A 21,130-nucleotide genomic window follows, 5' to 3' on the forward strand; every position below is an offset into this window, starting at 1 on the left:
ATGTAGTAAAATGTCAGGTAATGTGGATGTATCTTTGGATACAGCATTAGTATTGTCCTGCTTGGCACAGTCTTGTCATTGAAATATCTGGGTGTAACAATTGCAAAGTGATATGAAATGGAATGAGCGTATGAGGATTGTGGTAGGAATGGCGAATGATCAGCTTCAGTTTATTGGGAGAATTCATCTGTAAATGAGACCACGTATAGTGCAATCTATTCTTGAGTACTGCTTGAGAGTTTGAGATCTGTATCAGGTTAGATTAAAGAAAGACATCCAAGCAATTCAGAGACGAGCTGCTAGATTTCTTACTGATATGTTCGAACAGCATGCAAGTGTTATGGAGGTGCTTTGGAAACTCAAATGGGAATTCCTGGAGGGAAGGCGATGTTCTTTTCAAGGAACACTATTGAGAAAGAGTACTGGCATTTGAAGCTGTATGCAGAATGATTCTGTGCCTCATATGGGATAGGATAAGCCTGTGACAGGATTGGAATAGGTAGTGCTGGGTGGGTGGATTGGCCAGGTCTTGCACCTAGGCCTTGCACAGGGATATGATCCCCCTGGCAAGGAGCCAGGATTGGGATTGGCATAAGAATAGGCTAGATTGTTGTGGAGGTTGGGTGGACAACAGAATACCATTTTAGGAGGGGTGGGAAGGGTTTTGGGCAGGACGTCCCTGATTTCAGAGCTTGGTGATGGTTGGCTGGGCTGTGTGGGAGGGATTTTTTGATTTGGAAGGGATGGCAGCTCTTGAAATGCAGATACTGTTGGTAATTGGTGGATTAATGTGGACAGAGATGTTGATAGAGCTATCAGAGAGGGTGCCAACATCCAGGAAGGTGGCTTGCTGGGTTGAAGAGGACCAGGTGAAGCGGATGGGATATGTGTTGAGGTTGTGAAGAAATGAGGATAGACTGTCTTGGCCCTGAGTGCAGATCATGAAGATGTCACCAATGAACCCGTACCAGACCAGGGGTTGGGGCTTTGAGAGTCAAGGAAGGTTTCCTCTAGAAGGCCCATTAACAGTTTGGCATAGGAGGGTGCCATGTGGTTAGCCATGGCTGTTCTGCGGATTTGTTTGTATACCTTCACTTCAAAGGAGAAGTAGTTTTGTGTTTAGTAAATTGTATGAGCAGTGAGGTATTGGGTTTTGAGTCTGAAGTACATAAGGGGAGATAGTGTTCAATAGTGGCAAGACCACAGGTGTGAAGTATGTTGGTGTGTAGGGAAATGGTGTCAGCAGTTACGAGTAGGGATCCAAGAGGCAAAGGGATGAGAATGGTGGAGAGTCAGTGAAGGAAGATGCTGGTATCTTTGACTTAGGAGACTAGATTTTGGGCAGTTGGTTGGAGGTGTTGGTTAATGGGGGCCAAAATTCTCTCTGTGGGGCACGATAGCCAACTACAGTAGGGAATTCAGGATTGTTGAGTTGGTGGATTTTTGGGAGCTTGTAGAAGGTGGATATGCTGAGTGTCATAGGGGAGGGTAGGAAAATTGGTGGGAGAGGTTCTGGGAGGGGCCTAAGGCCTTAGGCAGAGATTGGAGGTCATGCTGGATTTCTGGGATCATTCTGGCAGAGTTTAAGGTGGAAGAGTCACAATTGACAGATGCCTTCCAACAGATCTGTTTCTTTTTTATCTGTTTGCAATATTTGATAACTGATATTTTATGGCTGTGAATCACATATTTTATGGCTGTGAATCACACATTTGAATAGTTTCTACTTTCTCTTTATTTTTAGTTTTGTTCTTTAAAAAATGTATTCATCTTCCCTGCTTTTTTAGTTTTTAAGTGACTACCAACATGTATTTAACTATTTAACAAATAGCTCGTTCAGCCTAATTACTGTGTGTGTTCTACTGAAGGCTACAATTTTTGTTACAGCAACTTTGGATGGTGGCTTAGGGTATGTACTCCCTGTACCTGAAAAGTCTTACAGGCGTCTGCTTATGTTACAAAATGTGCTTGTGAGTCATTGTTGCCACACTGCAGGATTAAATCCAAAAGCATTTAGGCAAGTATTAGAACAACTTTACACTCTGCTAACCATGGGGTTAGTGTAACCACGGCTTATGGTGCCTTAAAGAAGCTGTATTTTTACCTCTGATCTATCACACATGTTAATTTACTCCTTTCTTTGTTATATTTAGCCATAAGTTGTCAGATCTGACATAAATTGGTAATTAATTTTTGGACTTGAATTGACGTCTACATTTTCACTCTGCGAGAGAGTGACATGTTCAGAATTTGGTGGCCTGTCATTTTTGCAGTTTTAAAGATAACTGCACAATTTTTTGGTTACAATCTAACTTTTGTATAATAATTTCAAATATGAGATTCGTTTTACTCTTCTGATAAAGCTCTTGATATGCCAGGCATGGTTACACTTACCCCAACTTTTTCCCATGTGGGGCAAGCGTAACCAATCGGCTGGGGCAAGTGTAACCCCCCCTGGTTACACTTGCCCCAAACAAACTTACTGGAACATATTTATCTATTTAAGCCATAACCTTGTTTTTGCTATCACACTAGATCAACTAAACTGGCCTTCCTGTACATATGGATACTAGAATACCTGATGTGCTGGATTTGTATGTCTACTGAGTTTGTGTGAGATATATTTTATTTTTTATTTAAGTCTACTATATTTTTAAACCACATTTCCTTTTATAAAATATGACACAGAGCTGTAAAGAATGCCACCATTTCAATTACAGTACAGTATGTGAAGTATTGTTTGACTGACAATGTTGAGCATGATAATTCATCCTGCAGCCAATGGATGTAGCAGTGTTTAAGGGTGTGAAATCTACTTGGGACCAAAAGTTAACTCGTCACCAGAGACATCATCAAGGGGTAAAAATTAGCAAATGTGACTTTTCCAATCTCCTCACTGCTGTATGGAATGAAACACCACCTGAATTGTTGAAAAGTGGTTTTCAAAAAGCAGGAATATTCCCGTACAGTAGAGAAGTAATTGATAAAACTAAATATGATCCGGAGGCATATAAAAGATACGTAGCTCATACCAAATCTTTGGCAGAAACAAATCCATTGCCAGCTCACGATAATGCAGCCATAGACTGTGTGGAAGCTACGTCTCTAACAGAAAGTACTCAGATTTTTGGGAAGCTTCCAGCTGAACAGCCTCCAGAATTTTATAGGCCTACATAGACTGAGCCCCGCAGTTCTCCCAGTATCAGACAGAGTTCTTTGTCAACCATTCCCAAGCTAACCAATATTTCATTATGTTCTGGAACTTCTGATTTGTCATTTGAAAGCTCAGTATTGGAAACAGTCCGACAGTGTAGTCTCCCTGGTAAAACAAAGAAGAAAAGGATTGCACCAGGAGCTGAAGTTATCACTTTTCAAGATGCCATCTATAAAGAAAAAGGTTTTAAAGGAAACAACAATAAGAAGAAGAAAGCAAAACAAAAAAGCATCATCGGCATAAAAAAGGGCTTGGTAATGAAAAATAAATCTCCCAAACAAAGTGCTGTTACTTTATCCGAAATGGCATCTCGGAATGTTGTGGAAAAAAATCCCTGATTGCTCATATGAGTAGCAAGAAAAAAAGATGAACTTGAATCAGTAAGTGAAGAAAGTGAAACTGAAGGAGGCTTATCTTTAATAAGTAGTGATGAAGAAAATGGGAACATAATAACACTGGACGATCTCAGGGAGGAAATGGAAATGATAAACTGTGAAGAAGAAGAAGAAGAAGAAGAAGAAGGCAAACCTTTTTGAAGCCAAAGATAAAATTACAGTTGGAAACTATGTTCTGGTAGCTTGTGCAACAAAATGTAAGAAAGTTCATTTTATTGGCCAAGTTACCAATATTAGTGATTTAGGAGATCCAGAAGTGATTTTTGTCAGATGCGAAAACAAGACAAAGCGTGGCACCACATTCTACTGGCCTGATAGAAGAGATGAGACGGAAGTTCCATCCTCTGATGTCATTTCAGTGCTGCCTGAGCCTACTTTGGGTCACGGGGAGACCTGACATTTGGTGTTACATTTGATTCATATAACATTCAGTGACTAAATAATAGTTAGGGCCTAAGTGTGAACATAATAAGTTGAATTAGGGCAGTTTAGTATTAAACACAAATTGCCAACAACTTGAGTTCAATTACCATGAAAAATAATAGAAAGTGAACTTATAAAGTGAATTTTCTTTTCTCTTGATACTAGATATTTTATTATTTTTGTTAAATTGCCTACTAAAGAAAAAAATATGACTTTTGTAGAATATAAACTAATAAATTACTGACCTAAAACAAAAATATTTCATCTATGAAACATTCTGTTTCAGTGTTTTATGGTTTATGCTAACACTTATTTTTTAGTTTAGCTAACATTTTCTGTTTATTTCATAATATACAAAGAGGCGCGCGCAAAAAAGATCATATCTTGAGTAAAATTTAAGATATTTTAATAATTTAAAAATCCTCAAATTCAGTAAAAATAGGGTAATCAGGTCACTTACCCCAAGTCTCTTTTACAATGCTCTGTATGGGTACAACAATGCGGGGTTACTCTTGCTCCGAACCGTGGGGCAAGTGTAACCTCACAACACAAAATTTTGAAAACAATTATTTGACCATATAATTTATTTTTTCAAAAACAAAATGTATATTGTTTAAAAGTCAATAAGTCAAACTTTAAGCATGAGAAATTTCAAAATCATATCTTCAATAACAAGTGGGCAATTTGGTGTCAAAGCTGAACTATGCCAAAACGTGGTTACACTTACCCCACTTCACCCTAATTATATGAAAGTCTCAGTGTAGTAATAATAATAGCTGTACAGAAGTTTTGTTGATATTGCGATCCTAAATTCCTTTTTTTTAACATATTGGCTAGTATTTTGTCACAAGAGATTGAACTTTTTTCTGTATGGTGTGGGTTTCATGGAAATCAATGATGATACATACACTAATATTGAAACTCCTTAAGAGATAACAGAATGCATTTCATACTCACACTGGTGAATTTAACTCAACTAATGTGCTTTATTGACTGGATATATCATTGCAAACTATATTTCTAACAGACATGTTTTAATAAGTAGGTAAAAACCTATTCACAAATGTTTCACCTCAGCATTACATGTACCTGTTATATTGCCAGACATTGCCTCTTGAATTTCCTGTAACAGCATTCTATATTTTGGATTAATGGTCTAGATTTGACTTCTTTGTACTCACAGCAACTATTACTACTTTTACTTTGGTCATGAAAAGTCAGACAGGAGACAGTCTGTATCATAAATAGATGCTTTATAGTTACAGATTTTATTTAAATGTCATTTTTGAGCCATTTGCTTACTTTACAAAAACTGCATTACATACAGTGACTTCCCTTTCATCCTAGGCTCTTAAGAGATGCTCGACTCTATTTTAACCTTACACAACCTATTTGTCTTTCCTCCTCAAAGAAGGAATTAATAGGATTGAAACATAGGCATAGTTTTCTCACTTTTAAATATTTGTCAGCCTTACTTAAACTTTGGCTCCTGAACGTGAAAACTGGCCAGCCGTTTTAAGCAGAGAGTAATTTTTTAGTTTTCTCAAGTGAATTTTCCTTTTGATGAAATTCATTGTCCCTCTTGACTCTGCATCATAATGTCAGTGATCAGCAGCAACAGCATTTGTAACAAAGACCCAGAGTTTCAAGCAGACATAAAAAACAGTGGAGTTCATATAATAAGTACTAGGTACAGAAAGCTTGGCAAAAATCCTAAATTGTCAGCATTGGGGCTTTGAGGATGAATCAAAGAGCACATTGCAAGGATAAACCAGTGGGAGATGGAGACAGTAGAAAAGAAGCTCAAAATCTCTGTTGATAGAAATTGAAGGTGTTTGAGATTGTTTGGGTAAGGCTCACTTTCAGAGTGGGCATAAACGTATAATTGGGTCCTTATGTCAACCCCCAGGCTCACCCAATGATTAGGCTCAGCCAATGATTTAACCAAAAACTTTAGAGAAGCCCTCAGCTCACAATTTTGTAATTGGTGGCTGTGACAAGATATCTTGTGAAATAAATTCTTTCCCTGAAAACTAAGAAATAGTTCAGAAGCCCACTTACAGTGGAAACATATTATATCTAATGGCGGCAAATAGACCTAACACTTTGACGATGTAGATGCCAAAACTAATGACAGTGGGCAAGAGGCATTTGTAGAAAAAGTAATTGCTTCAAGCACGTAGGGCAAATAAAACCAGCAGAAAGATTTAAATATTCAGTGAACTGGATAAAGTTGCAATAGTATGATACCACATAGAGAATCTCAAAATATTTACCTCTGTACAGGAACTGTGGCTTATGCTTAACAGAACAGTTGCCCAAGCTCTAGATAGATATTACCTAGCTGAACAGTTCACCGTGGGAGAGGCACTCAGTATTATACAGTCTCTGTAAAGAAACAATGGGTGCTGTGCTGTGGTAGTAAAACAAGGCATAGGATTATAGACAGATAAATTGTAAATGAAATGCCATTTGTTGTCAAAAGGATAAGGTATGAGGCCTTTGGTCAACACGGCAGCAGAATCTTTTCGAATCCTCTCACAAAACCCAAAAAAAAAGATCTTATGTAGGGACAAGAATAAAAATCATTTTATGTTGTTTCCAAATTTTGTGTTATTTTTAGCCAGTTTCAGTGTCTTTTTTGCAAAATTATGTGGTGTTTTGGTTAAATTTAGTGATATTTTTGCCAAATTCAGTGTTTTAATGCCAGTTTCACGTCTTTTGCCAGATTTGATGTTATTTTTGCCAGATTCAGTGTTACTTTTAATTCAGTTTCGGAGATAAAATTTTTTTTCTCTCCTCCTCCTCCTCCTCCTCCTCCCCCTCCCCCCGCCACCTCCAGCTGATCAGTGGCGCTGGTTTTTGGCAGATCTAGTGTTCTCTTTTTCGCCAGATTCAGTGTTGCATTTTTTTCCATTTCAGTTTTACCTTTTTTTGGCAGATTGGATGTTTTCTCCAATTTCGGTGCTATTTTTTGTCAACTCCAGTGCTGTTTTTGACATCACGTGATAGTTACATGGGGAAGAACTGTCATTTTAAAATTGCACACAAGTGTCAGCCTTGAGGAAATAAAAAGTAAAACTACAATTTCAATGTCAAACAGCTATCATTTGAATATTGGAAAACTGCCATCCTCAGATTTATAACATTTTTTATATGAAGAAGTGACAAATTTCATGACATTTCATAAAAACCACCAATTTCTGTTATTTACCTACAAATCATCAGTTTTCCCTCATTTTCGCAAAATTTTTCATATCTAAAGGTGTCAGTTGCAACAAAGTTAGTGTCCAGATATTCATGGAAGACACAAGAGCCAAAAGTGTGGATAGCAAAGCAAAAGCTGATGTTGGACCCAACTTTCTAAATGTTCCTAGACAAAGGAAGATAATTAGATTCCCCCCCCCCCCCCCCCCAACCCTCCAGTTTACTTCTCACACAACTAGAGAGATGAGTGATAAAAATAATAGTATCAGTGGCATTAAGAATCAGCTGAATTCACTAAAACTAAAAAAGGCTCCAGTGCATGATGGTATTCTACACAGAATCTACAAAGAAAACAGATTAGAGTTAGCTCCCATATTAACCTTAATATACTATAAATCCTTCAAACAAAAACCAGTGCCCAATAGTTGTAAGAAAGTGCAGCTCATACCTTCCTACAAGAAAAACTGCAGCAGTTATCCACCAAACTATGTCTAATTTCATTTATATATGTCTATTGATAAATTTCAGAACATATTCTGAGCCCAAACAGATGTTTGTGCCTGGACTGAGGATTTCTTTGTAAGGAGAATACATCATGTTATCTTTGATGGAGAGTCTGACAGAAGTCGAAGTAACTTCGGACATGCCACATGCAAATGCATTGGGACTCTTGCTGTTTACATTGTATAGTAATGAGTGACACACAGTATTAAAAGGAACCTTAGACCTTTTTGCACATGGTAGTGTTGCCCATAGTAAAATACAATCAGAAAAGTGTTGCACCAATATTCAGTCAGAACTCGGTATAATTACAAAGTAATGCAGAGATTGGCAACTTATTTAAAATGTGTGTGTGTGTGTGTGTGTGTGTGTGTGTGTGTGTGTGTGTGTGTGTGTGTCCTATGACTACATTGTCAGTGAATCACAACTGAAATCCATCAACTCATACATATACCAGAGTGTAACTGTTTGTTGAGAGTTGAATGATCACATAGGCTCATTCATAGATAAAACAGCTGGCAAACAAGTTCATTGGTCAGTGTGTATATGCCCTGGGAAATCTCGAAAAATCCAGGAATTTTTTTAAAATTTTGGAAATAGTTTATTGTTTTAGTTTTCAGTTACATTTTTGTAATTTTGACTGCTAAAAACTGACAATCCAACAAAGAATTTTACTTTAGCCCTCTACTGCAGAATAATACTGCAGCAATAAAATAACACAAAAGTAAAACTTAAGTTGCAAAGAAATTATGCCATTGACAACAACAAAAAGCAGTGCACAATCAAGTGTCTGCTGACAGAAAAATGTGTCAAATGCTTTAAAATGAATACTATGCAATTCTTCATAAAAACAGACTGCTTTCAATGAGTGTGACATCACAATTATTTACATTTCCAACAGGTCATGAGAGAAAACATTACGAATGGTGGTCTGAGAAGCATTACTTTCAAAGTAAATTTCCTTTTATGCAAGTTGAATTATGTTGCTCGTGAGAATGTGTAATGAATTTCTTAAATCATTCAAAATTTAGAGTTTTGAGGAGGAGTAGCTTAGAAAACTTTCGAGCTCAGAAGACCAGCACTTACGTCATTATTTCAAATTTTGTTGACAAATTTGTGTCTGATATATTTTAAAGGATAACACACGCTAAAAAAGACCAAGTTTCATGGTTAGGTTTTTGTATTTATTTCAGATCTTTCATAGATTGCAAATTATGCAAAAAGTATAATTATCCTTCAAAAAAAGTGCAAAATGAGTTCTTGAGCAGTTTCACATTAAATTGGCTCTTCTATGGAAAAGTCGAAGTGCTCAGCAGAGCATGTATTCAGCCAGGTACCCATGAAATTTTCGGTGTACAGCATTGAAATTTACAGTTGTGTTTGTCAGAAATATTAAGTTGCTGCAATTTGAGCTATGCTCTTAAGATCCTACCTAACCTCACCCTTGGAAAAAAACAGCAGAAAATTTTTGATGACCAGTTATATATGTAAACCCTTAGGTTTTCTGGTAGCTGTGCTATATGTGTATTAATTTAAATCATTAACTTTTGTGTTGGTATGTTCATGGTACTTAACAATGATGTTGCTGTTGACTGAATACATGATGCGTCCTATGCTCTGAGTCTCTATCATTTGCTGGTGATATCAAATGACCTGAGCTATGATTGGCTGACAAAAGCAAATCACACAGCGCAATCTCATTTCAGTGCTTCAGAAGCTACAATGCTGTATTTGATGGAAATCATGTTCATACTTTCATAATATGAAAAATGCAGCATAGTTTCAAAATGCATTGTTTTTTGCTGGGTTTCATTTCCTAAAATTCTGGAAAGTTCTATACTGGTGTATAAAACCTTTGCCATTCATAGGATTGATTAGTGTTACAGCTCTAAGGGAAAGTATATTGTCATTTAACACAGAAAAAATGTACTTTCAGTCGGATTATAGTGTATTTTCACTCTGGAGAAACTGTATTTTAACGTGAGAAGAAGTACATTTTTACCAGGAAATCCAGGAACGTTTTTTTTGCTCCACATATACTCCCTGTTGATTGGATACTGGGGAAATTCAGTCTACAAAGGAGATTGCTTGCATAACACTCAAGTGATCCATACTTGTGTACACACATGTCATCCATCCTAGACTATTTCTCAAGTGTTTGGGGCCCATAACAAATAAGACTAACAGGTATATTGTACATATACAAAGAAGGGTAGCATGAATGGTCACAGGTTTGTTTGATTCATGAAAGTGTGTCACAGAAATACTGAAAAATCTGAATTGTAACAGTATTTGAGAAGGAAAGTTGCTAGACACCATACATTCGAGAAGGAAAGTTGCTACACACCATACAGTGGAGATGCTGGATTGCAGATAGGTACAACAAAAAGACTCTCACAATCAAAGCTTTTGGCCATTGGTCTTTGTCAACAACAGACACATATAAGCGCACAAGCGCGCACAGAGGAAACTGAAACCATCCTGGATTTTCCATTGTTTGAAAAACCTGAATTCACAGATGCTTGAAGACAGGCCCCAGTTATCCCATGAAAGCTGCTTAGAAAGATTCAAGTATTTAGTGAAAAATCTAGGAATTTATTTCAGATCCTTACATATCACACTGTATGGACTGCGAAGACAAGATTAGACTAATTGCAATGAATACAAAGACATTTAAGCTGTCATTTTTCTCATCCTTAATATTCAAATGGAACAGGTAGAAAACCTGACAAATGATATAATGGGAGGTACTGTCTATAACGTATTTCATAGTAAAATGCAGAGTATATATGTAGATGTAGGTTCAGGTTTTGCCACAGTATTTCATAAATTTTTATAGAATTTAAGCCTTTGTTCAATTTGTCAGTTTCCTTGCTATAAAACTCATTGTTTTCTGCTTTTTGAGAAAATGTCTAATTAAAATCAGTCAGTAATGGTATTCACATTTCTCACATTGTTGTTGCAGGACATACAAGAGCTCAATAAAGCTTCTAAGTAATCCTGCCAGAGGAATAATTGATGGGGAGTTGGTCTGGGCATTCTTAGGTCTGCCCACACCTGAGAAACATGAAGTTGCCAAGAAAATAGGAACCAAAGTGGATGACATTGTTGAAGATTTATATGATACTGAAAGACTGACAGCCCATTTTTAATTATTTGTGAAATGATGCTATTTCTAGTAGCATATTTGTATTTAATGTACCATTGAAATATCGACTCATTTTGTAAATTCATCTTTTTCATAAATTTTCATACAATTTTTTAAAAAAAGTATTATGAGTTTTAAAAAATATTAAAGTTTCCTATATCTTTCTTTTCCATTAGACTTAGAAACTGAAGAGCATAACTAACAAGAAGCCAGGAAAATTGAACCACATGTTCCAAGATGTATGTTGCAGTTGAAAACTTTGTAAGAGTGCATATTGCTGTGGACAACAGCTATTTGCTTAATTATGTGTGAGTAATATTTTTGAACATCCAGAGGAAACACTCCCCACTCATACCTAATGATTGAGCAGTTGATCAGTAATAACAACATGCAAACAACATGTTCTGTTTATGTCAGACCAAGATACCAAAGCAAGCCATATGTTATAAACCTTTGGGGAGAAGATCAAGGGTGCACTGAGCTCAAGATGATAAAACTAGAATTGGCTTATCTTAACCTAAAGCTAGAAAGATACTACATATTAATAAAACTCAAATAACGTATCCAAAGGTTACTGCATTGAGCTACAAACTCTTCTACAGTAACATGATGCTGTATACTGGTAGTTATATATGTATTGACGAACAAGGCCAGTACCTAATTCTCCCTCATGTAACAAGTTCCCCTGCATTTTATTCTGTCTCTCAGTCTGTAACTCTCTTTGAGAAACTACATGTAAACTGCATTTTCATTTCATACATGTATGTTTGTCGATAACATTCCATTCATTTCCTATTTCAGAATTACATTAGTCCTTCATATTGTGTTCCATATTTTGTGGAGATATTGTTTACTGTAAATGTATTTTCAACACCTTTGTCTTGGAGAGACTCTTTCTCAATGTCTGAAGTTTAAAATCTGATTAAGAGCTGATACCTTTGTGGCTATCTGTTAATAATTAATCAGTTATTTCCGCATACATTAATACTCATACACATGAGTACATTATATCCTGTACTACTTGGAGCATAGAATACTAAATTAAATCAAGAGTCAAATAATGATACATAGAGTCATGAATGTCTTGGAATATTTAAGTACACTGCCACTGTGCCAGTTGTTGCAGTGTGATACTCTACATGACACTTTCCAGAGTCAACAGTGTCTGAGGTTAAGTTAGACATGACATCCTGGATGCTTGTCACTGTTTTTTGGAAACCAGACATCATATTGCTGAATTTGGAGGTACCAGCGCGTTGTGGGGGAACCATACTCAATGCACTTTCTTATCTTCAGTGGTTGCAGTGCTGGCAGTGTTTGTTGCATCTTGTGAATCACAGAAAAATGTTTGATTCTGTCAAGGGATACAGTGGTAGGCACACTCCCGATGTCTATCGTAAAAGTGTCATTGCTTCTGCCACTTACTGTATACGGTCTTTCGTACGGCAGCTGCAGTGGCTTGTGCACCTTGTTGTTTTGTACGAACCCATGATTGCAGCTAGAGATGTCCTCAAAAACAGACGAGTGTCATTCACTTTGTTCTATAGGTGGCACTGGCTGGGGCTGTTGGGTGAAGAACATAACTTATAAGAAACCAAGCAAATTTAGGTATTGTTCCAAGGTGCATGTTGCAGTTGAAAACCTTGTAAGAGAATGGATATTGCTGGGACAACATACTTTTCCCGTAATTATACATGAGTAATATTTTTGAACATCCAGAGGAAACACACAAGCTCACTCATACCTGATGACTGTAATTTGGTGGCAAACTCATGATGTGTTGAACATACCATCTGTCGAATTATGCTTGAACTCCCCTGGAAGGCACAGTGTTTGTCTGTACACTAATTCATCTGCTGTAGCTGTCAGGTTGCTCTTAAATGATGTGTGGAGACCAAGGAGCACAATGTCTCCATCCAATTTTGTGTAGTATGACACCAAAGGACTGCCTTGAGTTGGCAATGCAGGTGTTCTACTATTCAGTTCATTGCCGGATGATAAGCAGTAGAGCGAATGCGCTTCGTGCCCAATAAGCTCGTCAGTTCTTTGAATAAGTATGCCTTGAATTGGCATCCTTGATCTGTTGTAATGCATATCAGTACATCAAACCAGACACTCCATCAAAATGTCTGTGCTACCAACTTGGCTGTAAATGTCTTTCATAGGGAAAGCTTTAGGACATCTCGGAAATCAATCAATGACCATGAGGCAGTAGATGTAGCCTTCTGACACTGGAATGGACCCCACAATGTCAATGTTCACATGTTCAAAGTGCAAACTTGTTGATAGGAATGTTGCCTAATTGGGCCTTGAGGTGCCAAGTGATCTTATTTTTCTGGCACACTATGCAGTATCTGACAATTGTCATACAGTCAGCATCTATTCCTGGCCAGATGAAACACTGTTTGACTAATTTCACCATCCCTCGGACCATGGGATGAGCCTTGTTTTGCACTGGCGCAATTGCTTGTGACCGAAATTGTTGAGATATGAATGGTCATGCTCTTGCTCCAGACACATGACAGTTCAATACATTTATTGCTGATACAGTCTTGTGTTGTAACTTTAATCCACACTGAGTGATCCAATAACGTGTGTAATTCATCAACATGCTGTTAGGACTGAGTGAGGACCTTGTAACCAAATGCAGTGTTTACAGCTTCAACATATCACAGAGCATCTGCTGGTACATTCAACTATCCTTGCATATAGGTATGTGAGTCGTAAACTGACTGATATAGTCCAAATGTTGAAATCCAGAGCTCTTGTGATTTTGTCATGTTGAAATGTCTGCTCCGCATTACACTGTTCAAAAGACATTCTCACAAACTCAAAAAGGCCGTCATGTGTATGCCTCCTGGTGCAACAGGAATTTGATATTATGTTCGCACTAAGTCAATAGTAGAGAATATTTTCTTACTGTATACGTTAAAAGCAATATCTTATATGTGTGGTACCAGATACCAATCTGGGATGGTCGGGGTGGCGGTAATCACCACATGGGCACCATCTATTATTCTTCTCCGGCACCATGTGTAACGAGGCTCCCCACCTGTTACTGGAGGCTTGACAGATACCTTGTGTCAGCATGCCACAGAATTCCTGCTTCACAACTTTTAATTGTTCCAGCATTAGACGCCTAGGATGTGCATAGACTGGTGGTTCTAGTGTGTTAAGGATATGATGTACTATGGTGTGCTTCACTGGTGCTAGGATGTGCGATTTATTTGTGACCTCGGGGAACATCTGTAACAGGTGTATGTACGGAATATCCCCTCAAATCATGCACACCGTCACTTACTTAATGCTAGTGGACAAATCACAATTGGTTTTCCTCTTCTTTCTTATTACAATCTTATCCATAATTAGAAACGATCATAATAGCACACAGTACAAAAACAATAAATGGTTGCACTTTCATTAAATTCAACTGCAAGGAAGAACTGAACTGATTAATAAAACCACAACTGAACTCAAGTAAGGCCAAAAATGTGTAGTAGTTAGTCTTGGGTAAATAAGGGATGGCCGATGGCCAATTGTGGTGTCGATGTATCTATAGTTTAAAATTATCGATGGCCTTGTTGACTGTTAACAGTGCACACTCCTTTTTTGTCATATGATTGAAAATCAACATTTCTTCCAATTACACTATATGACAACTAGGTTGTATGTAACTTCATCTTCGTTGTTGTTGTTGGTGGTTTGTGTGTGTGTGTGTGTGTGTGTGTGTGTGTGTGTGTGTGTGTGACCAGACCCCCCTCCCCCTTCCACTTCACCTATGTCCTTGGTCCTGTAAGTTTTCTGATCAGTGAAGATATGATACATATTGAAATCCATCGGCAAATGAAGGTCCAATATGGTGATGCATGTCTTTCACTGCATTAAGTGTGTGAATAGAGCAAAAAGTTCGGAAATGGTGTGACTTCTGTGACACATGCTCAGTGCCTAGGTCACACACAACACATTGTGACATCAGAGTCTACTGCAGCACTTGAGACCAGTGGACGAAATATGCCATGTGACAGTGGATGAAATAGCCGCATGTCAGAACATTGGTCATGGTTAAGTACATCATATCATTTGTGAAGTGCTTACGTTTTTTGAAGTGTCTGTAAGATGGGTGCCATGGCGATTCACTACAGATGCCTGTCAAGAACTTTTGTGGCACTTTGAAGCAGAAGGTAATGGCTTCTTCATGAGAATCATTGTAGGAGAAGAAGCGTGGTTACACTACCACCAACGTTTTGCTGTCTTTCTTTCGGAATTAACGAGACTGTCTTGAAACACTAAGACAAATAGGTGAAACCCCATCACCAGTCTATCATATTCCAATACGTTATAAAATCAGCTTCAGCTTGCCATAAGATCAATAAGAGATATTGAACTTTTGACCACATGTGTCATTTTGCAACATAACAGTGCTCGGCCTCATACTACTCGTGCATTAGTTGCAACCATCAATGACCTGCACTTTTGATACTCTGCCACATCCACCTTATTCATCACCAGACCTCACACCAAGCGGTTACATGTTTGGACCACTCAGAGAGATGATGGGAGGAAAGAAATTTTGTTCTGTTGAAGTAGTGCAGCAGGCAATGCGCGAGTGGATGTGCACACAAACAAAAGATTTTATCTGTGCACATCCTATGCACTGGAAGAAGTGTGTTGAATGAAAATTGATACACTTGTGTTCCAGATGTATTCAATAAAAAATATTTAACGTTTTGTTCCTCCCCATAGTAGTAATACGGGAACTGCACTTGAAAAATGTTTTACACATAACACTTGTTGCATTTTGTATCTACTTTGTATTTTTATATACAGGATGAACCAGAAATCCACCAACAAACTTTCAGTGGTGGTAGTGTGGACCAAAAAAAGAAAAAAGTCTAGTAAAAGTTGGCTGTAAAATGTATACGTTTAGAGCCTGTGAGCACTAGTTAATCTTCACTACTGTGAAACACATCTTTTCTACTGAAAATAATGCTCATACCCATTAAAGTATGTATTTTAAAGTCAATGTTTACTGGACTTTTTCCTTGTGTTGGTCCATACTACCTGCTAGCAAAATACGGAAAGCAAAGAGCATGCGGTAGAAGAGATGTGGTTCAGATAATCGAAGATGAACACGTAGTCATAGCTTTTAAGGTGTGCATTCCAAGAGGGAAACATTCCACGTGGGAAAAATATATCTAAAAACAAAGATGATGTGACTTACCAAACGAAAGCGCTGGCACGTCGATAGACACACAAACAAACACAAACATACACACAAAATTCAAGCTTTCCCAACAAACTGTTGCCTCATCAGGAAAGAGGGGAAGGAGAGGGAAAGACGAAAGGATGTGGGTTTTAAGGGAGAGGGTAAGGAGTCATTCCAATCCCGGGAGCGGAAAGACTTACCTTAGGGGGAAAAAAGGACGGGTATACACTCGCGCACACACACACACACACATATCCATCCACACATATACAGACACAAGCAGACATATTTAAAGACAAAGAGTTTGGGCAGAGATGTCAGTCGAGGCAGAAGTGCAGAGGCAAAGATGTTGTTGAATGACAGGTGAGGTATGAGTGGCGGCAACTTGAAATTAGCGGAGATTGAGGCCTGGTGGATAACGGGAAGAGAGGATATATTGAAGAGCAAGTTCCCATCTCCGGAGTTCGGATAGGTTGGTGCGGCCAGCACATCTTGGCGCAGTGTTACACCGTCCGGGTTATCTGGATACTTCCCACTAACACCTTATCGGATTCAGTCATTTAATATATGTAACAACAAAATTCTATTTAATTTTTTTTATTTTGGAATTTTTATAGTGATTTTTGTATGATTATAGCCCTTCTATTCTCATATCAACCCAGTTCAGCTATTATTAACACAATTTGCATGTGAACAGAACTTGGAAACAGAGGGGCTCTTCTTATTTATATTGATTCACTGAATCTTTCACAAAACCATAATTTGAAAATATATAAAAATATCGCGATTGACTCATAGTTCAGCTGACACCATAACAATGATGTCGCAAGCCGCCTGTGCAAAAGAAACTGGCTCGTCTGAATGTCCGCAGAGTATTGGCAGTGATGAGTGGTAACTGGTAGTGGTTGGTCTGGAGTCTAGCAGCAAGTGTCTCACATCATAAAGAACTGTTTTCTCATTTTGAATAAAGCTGAGGTGGAAACATTGGTGGCAGCTATATTGAAGAAATTCAGATACTTTACGCATGGCACAACTTGGCACTTTTCGAGGGTGATGCTGGGAACATAGGCACAGGATCACCACCTATAGTGCATGGGCTGCTAGGAGGCAGGAGGGTGGGGAGGGGGGGGGGGTGATCGAGCTTCATATCTCCCTCCCAGGGTGAGCATCACACTGGGATCCGGTATTTCTCCTACATGAGGTTGACAACAAGTGGAAACAATCTGAACTGCCCCATAGTACACCGATCTTCCACTCCCAAAAAACATACTATGGTATTGTGTATATAAAATAAGTTTTGTTAAAGCTGGAAATAGGTCAATCTGCTTTAAACTGTTTGCAAAATTGTCTATCATGACTGGAGTGCTGACAGCCATACAAGAAGTGCGTAAGTTTGTGGTGCAGTATGTAGAACAAAGTATAGAGCTGATCTGGTACTAGTTTTTTTCTCCTCTTGTCTTCGAATGTCATCTCTCCATCTCATCAGAGGACATCCATCACTTCTCTTTGACTCCTCAGATCCCACTACATCAGTGCTCCGGTCCACTTGAAGTTGTTCCTGGCCATGTGTCCTGTCAAACACCACTTCAGTCTCACTATCCACTTGAGGTCATACACACCACTTCTTCTTAACTCTCTATTCTTGTCATGTCTCTCAGACTCGCTTCAGGCATTGCTCATGCAATTGCCCTTTGACAGACCTGGAGTCGATTTGCACTGTTTACTTTGTCATTGTTTTGAGCCTAATGTTGCTACTGGCATCCCGTATGTTGTGTCATAAAACTTCCTTTTTAATTTTATATGGATAGTTTACAGTCATCTATAATGGCTGCCCAAAATCTGTCAGAGGAGGTGGGATAGTTGTTAGCTTGAACTTTTGGGATTCTGTAGGAAAAGTAGAGTGATTTGACAACTATTTGATGAAAATTGTATTGGCTACGCACAAGAGGAACATCCATATATTCTTGCATTACGCTGCGAAAACAGGCTGTACACAAAAGCCAAAAAGGTGACTTTTGGATGTTGCTTGATGATAAGATCTTAGAAGTGCCACCTGAAGATACTCTCGTTGTCTGGTGATCTCAATGGTCATGTTGGTTCAAATGCAGATGGATACTGATGCCATGGTAGTGATGGGGCTGGACATAGAAATGAAGATGGGGAGACAATATTGAACTTTGCAGAAACACACGAACTAGTCATCACGAACACCTTCAAGAAGAAGATGTCCCACCTTTGAACTTACTACAATAGTAACAACATGAGCCAGTTAGATTCCATTCTTGTACGCCGACGTGACCTAAACTTCGTTTTAGATGCAAAAGCTATTCCATATGAAACAGCTGTTACACAACACAGCCCACTAGTTGTCAAATTGCACATCAAACTTCCAAATCAAAGGTAGAGAAAATTCAATGGCCCAGCACCTACTAAATGGTGGCGACTCCAAGAAGCAGAAAGAAACATTATTTCATCCATCAATCTTCCCCCTATTACTGACGTAGGAACAACATGGGATGCACTGAAAGACTGTGTCATAACTGCAGCCCAGGAAAAATTAGATGCCACAAAACCAGGCCGACGTAAAAGGGATCGCCAAACATGGCTCTGGACTGAGGAGGTGAAGAAGGCTGTGCACTTTAAAAAGCAGCTATACTAAAAGTTCCTCACCTCTAAGACAGATGAGAACTGGAAGGATTACTGTGAAGCTAGGAATGCAGCAAAGAAGGCAGTTAAGGCAGCCAAATCAGCCCACTTCAGAAATTCCGTGATAAAGTAGAAACACGTACTGGAGAATGAGAAATTTATCGACTGGCAAAACAGTGCCATAAACAAACTGCAGACATTGAAAAATTCTGTGGAATCAATGACAAAGAAGGCAAAATTATCACCAACAGAAAGAAAGTAGCAGAGTGATGGAGGAAATACTTTGAGGAAGTTTGTAATGATGAGTTTCCACGTGCTCCAATTCCAGTGTTAGTGGCACTCATTGCACCAGTCACCAAGGATGAGAGTGTCAAAGCATTATGGAAAATGAAAAATGGAAAGGCAATGGGGCCAGATGATCTTCCTGCAGACTTGTGGAAATCAAAACACTGGGATTCAGGTGAATAGCTGACAGATTACTTTAATAAGGTCATTGAGGAGGGAAAGATTCCAGCTGAATGTAACAACTACCACTCAATATGCCTTCTGTCACACACCATGAAAGTATTCGAGCGCATTGTCAATAAAAGGATCCGACAAATTATCAGTCTCTCCATCAATCAATGTGGATTCGTGAAGGGCTGTGGGATGACAGATGCTATCCATGCAGCTTGCCTGCTTATTGAAAAGCACCGTGAGAATTCAAAACATCTACACTTTGCCTTTCTCGGCCTCGAAAAGGCCTTTGACCGAGTGCCACACGAATAAATTTGGCTTGACCTGCGAGATCATGGAGTACCTGAAGCGCTCGTTACATGGGTCAGACTGCTCTACCAGAACCTGGAGAGCCAGATACAGTCAGCTGCCAGACTATCTGACGACTTCCCTATTTCCGTGGGAGTTCATCAGGGATCTGGTCTCTATCGCTGTCATGGATACCGTCACAAGAGACCTACAGAAAACCTCATCCTGGACATTGCTGTATGCTGACAATGTACTACTGGCCAATGAAGATAAGAATGATCTACAACTTCAAGTCCAAGCCTGGAATGACTGCCTTGCAGATGTAGGACTACGGCTCAATGTGTTGAAAACATATTACCTTTCCACAGATTTAAATGTCTCTGTAACCATCAGAATCAATGGTGCTGACCTCCCAACAGCAAGGACTTTTTAAGTACCTGTGCTTGACAATTGCTTCTGATGGAAATCTCAGTGCAGAAATCTCCAATCGCCTTAGCAGCATGTGGCTCAAATGGCGTTCTGTTACTGGAGTACTATGCAACAAGAAAATTCCAAACAGGCTCAGATCAAAAGTATACCGACTGGTAATCTGACAGTTGCACTGTGTGGAGCTGAATGCTGGCCTTCAACAAAGGAAGTAGAGCAAAGACTTGCTGTTATGGAGATGAAAATGCTTAGGTGGACATAGGGATTGCATGACCGCGTCACAAATAATGAAGTTCACAGGCTATACGGTGTTGCACCAATAGTAGACAAAATGGGAGAAGGCCGCCTACATTGGTACGGGCATGTCCTTAGAGCAGACGAGACAACAGTGGCAAAGACTAGTTTCAACCTAAATATAAATGGGAAACAGCCAGCAGGATGATCAAGGCAGTGATGGCTTGATACCCTGCTTGAAGGCCTCAAGATCTCAGGCCTTCACCTTGACCGGGCACAAGATCGCAAGAAGTGGCGACAATGAGCCAAAACATCATACCCTGCAACGAGTGGGACAAATGCTAATAAAGAAAAAGATCTGGTTTACAGAGAATGTAACAGTTTCCAGAATGCAGTCCAGATGATGCCAATTTGCCGGGTAATCTCTGCTGTCTGGTTATGTTGGATTTTATATGCAGAGCATGATTTTCGATGGAAACTGTAATACTCACAGGACTCATGGCTTTGCTCTAAAAAAATGGTTCAAATGGCTCTGAGCACTATGGGGCTTAACATCTGAGGTCATCAGTCCCCTAGAACAGGGCTTCACAACATACGTGCTCGCGGAGCAATCTGTGAGCAGCAAGGCGCGAGCAGCGCGAGCACGCTACCCCCACTACCGGGCCAGAGCGGAGAGTGGGGAAAGTCACGTGGGGCACACAACAGCTGCCGCCAGTCAATGTAAATCCGCGGCCACCTGCAGGGATATCACTCACGAATTATTACTGCGACAAATGAAACAAATAAAGGAGAATGTACACGTGCCACATAATTTTATTAGCTTAGTGTATGCCTCTACATTCGCATTAATCTGTGAACTGTTACACAATAAAAGGTGTCACTGAAGTGTGGGATTCTCGGTTAACTTGTACTTTTTGCCCTTTACAATTGCGTCTGTGTTCGGAGTAATTGTTCTTGTGCACTTTAGGCGCAGCGTGCAGTTTAAA

The 21,130-nt window shown here is 39.0% G+C and overlaps 1 protein-coding gene and 1 pseudogene across 3 annotated transcripts in view; both read left to right on the forward strand.

The window, feature by feature from the left end:
- The window catches only part of LOC126236473 (cleavage and polyadenylation specificity factor subunit 1), a 328,004-nt gene extending 317,001 nt beyond the window's left edge, over positions 1 to 11,003 (forward strand). For 2 of the 3 annotated variants that reach the window (XM_049945805.1, XM_049945806.1), the window contains exons 25-26: positions 1,888 to 2,017; positions 10,706 to 11,002. In XM_049945805.1, the coding sequence (XP_049801762.1) occupies positions 1,888 to 2,017; positions 10,706 to 10,892 (317 nt within the window). In that variant the 3' untranslated portion in view covers positions 10,893 to 11,002. Of the gene's footprint in view, positions 1 to 1,887; positions 2,018 to 10,705 lie in introns of all 3 variants that reach the window. The other variant, XM_049945807.1, reaches the window with a different exon arrangement.
- Positions 11,004 to 19,127: 8,124 nt separating this feature from the next.
- LOC126234466 (uncharacterized) lies at positions 19,128 to 20,448 on the forward strand (annotated as a pseudogene).
- Positions 20,449 to 21,130: the final 682 nt, after the last annotated feature.

Source organism: Schistocerca nitens, chromosome 2, assembly GCF_023898315.1.
Source record: "Schistocerca nitens isolate TAMUIC-IGC-003100 chromosome 2, iqSchNite1.1, whole genome shotgun sequence".
NCBI classification, from domain to species: Eukaryota; Metazoa; Arthropoda; class Insecta; order Orthoptera; family Acrididae; genus Schistocerca; species Schistocerca nitens.